This window comes from Telmatherina bonti, assembly GCF_933228915.1.
Source record: "Telmatherina bonti genome assembly, chromosome: 14".
NCBI lineage: Eukaryota > Metazoa > Chordata > Actinopteri > Atheriniformes > Telmatherinidae > Telmatherina > Telmatherina bonti.
In genome coordinates, this window is record NC_136612.1 from 27,980,935 (window position 1) to 27,986,934 (window position 6,000).

Here is a 6,000-nt window from a genome sequence, read left to right on the forward strand (position 1 = left end):
AATGGGTTTTATTATGCTGCATTTCGAGATGTTTTTCTTCCCCGTAGATTTCTAAAAAGCCCACAGGCCAGTGTCCATAAGATATTTGAACCACATGCTTGCTTTTCATAGAAGTGTTTGCCGTTACTATGATATTCATACACAGCTATATTTCTTGCTCCATTTGCGGCATCCCTACAGCACTACTCTGTGGTCAACTTGAGCGAGAATGCCTCATTGGTAGCCAGGTCTTCATCTTAATGGGTCTGTTTGTCCACATCGAAAAATGCTCGGGGCCTCATTTTCTGGCTCAAAGCAGTTGTTGAAGGCAGAAAATGCACTTTCATTCATCACAAATTATTATCCTTATTAGATAACAGGAACATTATATTATTTATTTCACAAATGTGCATGAAGGTTAAAAACTCATGCCCAGTCATGCAACATATGCATGTGAATCTGTAAGCATTGTTAAACATAAATCCAACTGGGATGAGTGGAAGTAATGGCAAAGGAGATTTTGACTTAGTAGAGTCTTAAAACATGTCAAAGATATTTGGTGGGAAAATTTTTTTTCCTCACGGCCATTTTTATTATCTTCAGGAAAGCTTGCCTGGGAGGAACTTTACATTTTGGCAGTGGTTTGATGGCGTGATGGAACTGACAAAAAAGCATCTGAAACCACACTGGAATGATGGGTAAGGAAGTTACAGAGGCTTTTAGCTGATTTCAGACTTTGGCTTTTAATTATGGCAGAACAGACACATAAATGCAGTACAGTAATTATCTTCTTTTTTTTTTAAGTAAGTAATTGGAAAGTCAGTGTTTTCACATTTCAACAAGAACAATATAAAAGAAAGTATTCAACCATTAGAAATGGAAATGACAAATCTAACTTTACTTTGTATTTCCGAATGAGACCATAGATCAGGGGTGTCCAAAGTCAGTACACAACGGCTGCTGTCCTGCAGGTTGTTGATATATCCTTGTTCAAACACACCTGGCTTTCAGCATCAGCCAATGAAGTTCTACACAAGGACTGATTCCTTTAGGTCAGGTGTTTTGAAGCAGGGATATATGGGAAACCTGCAGGACGGTGGCCCTCGGGGACTGGAGCTGGACATCCCTGCCAGAGATGATATGGCTTTGATTGTCAGTGAGGTAAAAAACATCCTAAAAACAGAGATAAAACAAATATTATAAATATGGTAATAATGTACACAATGTTTTTTAAAGGAGCAGAAGAGAAGAAAATCTGTGACTGTCTAAAGAATGTAACAATGTTGTTTTATGTTGTTCATTTTGTGATACATGTTTATGTTTTTTGTTTTTTATTTTAGTTTGAAATAAAAAAAATTCTAATAATTAAAGCCAAATTTCTAAGGTTTTCTTTTGCCAGGAAATGAAAAAAAAGCAGTGCTTGTGATGGAGACCTTAAAATTCTTCTTCTCCCTCTATATGTTTTTTTCTTTTGTAGCGCTATCTTGGGCTTTGTGAACAAGCAACAGGCTCAGGATATGCTGATGTCCAAACCCAACGGTACCTTTCTTCTGCGCTTCAGTGACTCTGAGATTGGAGGAATTACAATTGCATGGGTGGCAGAAAATCCCAATAAAGCCGGTACGGTCTGCAATGTTTGAGATCATTTTCTGACTTTAGAGAGCCAGTGTGAAATAGGGCAGCAAAGACCGAGATTAATAATTTAGGGTTCATGCTATCTCTTTGCTAACTACATTAAGCCACTGACAAATCTACATACACAAATCAAAGCAAATGAAAAACCTTTCATACTAAAAAGCAGCACAAAAGGCTCTACATAGTAAACACAGTTTCAGATAATCAAAAAACCCACAAAGCTTCACATACATAAGTGTATGACCAGGAAATTAGAAACATACCTGATCCTTCATAGTCTCTTTTTCTCACACATATAATACACATATACTTCCCAACCCCATTTTTATTTTTGAACAAACAAAACCTCCAATTTCCAATATCCACCTTGATGCTACAAGACTCAGAGGCATGTTTGCATCTCAGTTGACACTTGTTGAACTGTAATAGTTTGCTCAGTTTAAGTTCAGTTATTGAACAGTATTTACTTCATCCTCAGAGCTGTGATGTTGTTTGTTGCTTGCATCTCAGGATGCAGCAGCTATTGCTATGAACTCCATAATATGAATTTAATAAGCAATGAAATATCCTTTTAAGGCTAGATTTTTGTCAGTACCTAAACATCTGATAAGAAGATCTGGTCAAATCTAATCAAATGATTGTTTTTCTTTATAATTTGCCGTGGGTGGGGTTTGTTTAGGTGAGAGAATGGTTTGGAACCTCATGCCCTACACAACCAAAGATTTCTCCATCCGCTCTCTGGCTGACCGGATTAGCGATCTCAATCACCTCCTGTTCCTTTATCCCGACAGACCCAAGGATGAGGTTTTCTCCAAATATTACACCCCACCACTCTGTAAGCAACCCCTTGTTTAGACCAACTACTCTTCCCATTAAAACTTAATGAAATGGCTACAAAGCCTCAACAGATGAGATGTCTCTGGGAATGACAGTGAGATGTTACTTATTCTGTCTACCTGTGTTTGTTTTAAAGCTAAAGCAGTGGATGGCTATGTGAAGCCGCAGATCAAACAAGTGGTGCCTGAGTAAGTACCCAGCCTCTTCTCCGTTCCTTCTCTCCCAGTCTTCCATTTCTGCTCTCTTTCTCCCCTTTCATCAGCACACCAGTTCTTACTCTGAAGTGAAATTTAGAGTTAATCACTACATCCAACCCTGAATTCAGATCAGCCATTAGTTAGCTGTTTCAGTTGGAGGAGGTCAATTAAGGATGGGTATGGTTCCTGCGTGAGCTCTTCACCCACTCATCATTAGAGTTAGTCTTGTTAGTTCACCTGCTACGCTGCCTGCCCATCTCCATGGTGGGGTCACCCGCATAAAAAAGAAAGGCTATAATGATGCAGAAAAGCCTGTGAAACACGCTGCGAATTGTTGCTTAGGCAACTGCTAAACAAAGGCTCAGGCTTTTAACCCTCTAAGGCTGTATGTATTGATATATACCTTTTCTGAGACCTTTTAAATGTTAAAAATTTTGCTCAAAACCCTTTTGAACACAGTCTGATCCTCAGTCTTCTGCCCCCTGTGAATACCTGTTGCACAACAATATAATTTTGAGACAACACATGGTAATAAACAGTAAATATATATAAACTATTTTATTTATTAGTTTTTTTACTTTTTGTTAAAGGGCTAAAAAAAAGACTTTTGATTCAAAAAGATTAATTTTCTCTACATGTATGGTGGGTCAGGCTTTAAAGGGGTGCTTGTCTTTGTGCATGTAGATTTGCCACAGCCAATCCAGATCCAGCAAGTGGAAACCAAACCTATATGGATCAAGGTGCCTCCCCTGCACCTGTCAGTCATCCTCACTCTTATGGCATATACCCACCAATGTAAGTTGCAAAGTCATACAAACTGCTTTGTGCATGTATGTGTGTTTTGTTGCTGTGGGTAATGCCAACTGATTGTAGTGTGGGTGACTCCTCTCTGTGTCCGGTGGCAGGAGTGACTCTATGTTGGACGCGGACGGAGACTTTGACCTAGATGACACCATGGATGTGGCGAGGCATGTGGAGGAGCTTCTGCGGCGGCCTGTAGATAGCCAGTGGGGCGGCCAGCAATCCTGACCCTTGACCTCTTGACCTGTGATACTACCAAACAAGTCCTGCCTCCCAACTTGCCCTGCTCACTTTGACATGGTTTAATTCCATTCATCTCTCATTTTTTCATATTGGTATAATGTGAAATTGTTAATAATGGTTGTGTTTTGTTTTTTTTTTCCTTTCAGCATGAGAGCATGCACATCAGTGATTTTTCATAGTTTGTGTCTACAGAGTTTGTATAACAGACTAGGTATAAATGCAAAACATACAATGTTACAATATTGTGAAGCAGAAAAGACGTTTTGTTTGTTCACATTGCGCATGCATTTTCGATTGATTTTAAACTGATTTGGGGGAAAAAAATGCTACTGTATGTTATTTTAGGAGCTGAATGTTTTTATATTATATTTCCTGCTATGTTAAATGTGTTTTTATTTTGATCGTGACATTGAACTTGCCCTTTGGTGGATGATAAAAAAAAAAAAAAAACTTTAATAAGGACTTTTGCTTTCGCTTTAAACTTAATGAGATATTACTGTGAGTTATTCAAATGCATATACACTAACCTGAAGGCAGTGACTTTCTTTGCTCTCTGCAACTGGCACATCTGCGCGTGGTACACATGCTTTAGATTTATTTGTTATGATTTGTTCACCAGCTGTAAAGGAGAGGAGTTTATGCACCTCCCTTGCTCTCACAGGGCTATCTATCTTCTGTTTGTACACAGAAATGCAAATCTAAGCATTTACCCACTGCTGGCTGCTTTTCCTCTCAGGTCCCTCTGCTCCCATCATTGACGCTACCTCGCATTATTCTACAGTCAGTTCTTGTGTCTGCATCACTTACTCATCACGAGGTACAGTTCGTATTTTGCCCCTGTAATGATATATGTGTAGGTCCCTTGCTGCACAAGCTAAGTGTCAGCTTTTTTATGCTTGAAACCACTCAAATGAAGTCGCCTGGAGACATGATGTGTATTATGTCTAATTGGTATGCCAGATTGTTTGGCTATGCTTCTCCTTTCTAAGTGTTCAGTCTATTAATTTGTGCAACTGCCTAATGATGCTGTAGCAAACCAAGCATGTGCGTGTCCCTGTGTGATAACACGACCGAGCAGCTGAAGATGCGACGCATACATGCGGCCTTCTAACGCTTGTGCGGACTCATCGGCTGCTGCCACATTCAGACATTCTACAATGTCAAGTTGTGTTGCGTTGTTTATTCTCTAATGTTTGTTGTTAGTTCAGACCTATTTACGTTTTACATCCATTTTTTTCCCTACACATGGAAGATAATTGTTTCAAACAGTCTTGCACCTCAGGAATAAATTGTTTTGCATAGCCATTGTATAAGCCAAAAAGAAAACAATCTTATGTATACGGAAAAAACAAATTATTTTATCTATCATAAATCTATTTTATTGTTATTTCTCTGGCACTCCCCAAATGAATGTAACCGCTTTTAACAATACCTACACAGTTAGAGCAAATGTTGCATGTGACCAGAAGTATTAGTTTTAAAATTAAATTAAAAAAAAAAAAAAAAAAAAAAAGGATACGGGGCAACCAGCAATCAAGAAATAACTTATGATGTATTTTATGTTTTTCAGTCAGTTTCTCCAACATCACAATATTTAATATTCCCTCATTTCCTCCTTCGTATTTTTATTCTTTTGCTTCTTTTTCTTTTTAGATCCCTCACCACTATCCTCATCATTTCTGAGCTTTGTTCCACTGTTGACTGTGTATTTTTAAATGATGTAGATGGTGCTGTGTGTTGTTTCATGTTTGTAACATGTTTGTGGTTTGGGTTTCTCTCTTGGAGGTTGTCCAAGAAACACAGCTGTCGAGTTGGAAAAGAATAAAGTTTTATAAATAAATATAACTCATTCTGAAAGAGTTTTAGTTCTTTCTTTTACGACAAAATATAAATTTTCCGAGGCGTGCATATGGAGATATTGCAAATAATTAAAGTGATAACCTACAAACTGCTCAATAGAAGATTTTGCTTAAGTTCTTTGTATGTGTAAACTAAGTGATGGAGGCCTTGCAGTCAAGGTGAACTTTATTATCAGACCGGGGGAAATTTATGTGGTCATTCCATTGCACAACTCACCATTGTTTACAAAGATGAGAGGAACGATAACACAAACAAAAACTGTACAAACACATAGGATCATGGTACAGATAAGAACTAGTATTGTTTATACAAAACAGGCACAGGTATGTGTGTGAGACTAAAAGTGTATGTAGGTTACAGAGTTTCTCAACCAAGTCTGATTAACCCTTTAATGCTCACACCAACATAAAGGAAGAGGAAAATGTTTCTCTGTGTTTTCCCATTTGTT

General features: G+C 38.1%; 1 protein-coding gene across 1 annotated transcript in view; it reads left to right on the top strand.

The window, feature by feature from the left end:
- stat5a (signal transducer and activator of transcription 5a) overlaps positions 1–5,458 on the top strand; it is a 53,076-nt gene extending 47,618 nt beyond the window's left edge. Inside the window, exons 14-19 of the mRNA XM_079253286.1 lie at positions 583–677; positions 1,457–1,599; positions 2,294–2,449; positions 2,588–2,639; positions 3,333–3,443; positions 3,554–5,458. Coding sequence (XP_079109412.1) covers positions 583–677; positions 1,457–1,599; positions 2,294–2,449; positions 2,588–2,639; positions 3,333–3,443; positions 3,554–3,677 — 681 coding nt within the window. The 3' untranslated portion in view covers positions 3,678–5,458. The remainder of the gene's footprint in view (positions 1–582; positions 678–1,456; positions 1,600–2,293; positions 2,450–2,587; positions 2,640–3,332; positions 3,444–3,553) is intronic.
- Positions 5,459–6,000: the final 542 nt, after the last annotated feature.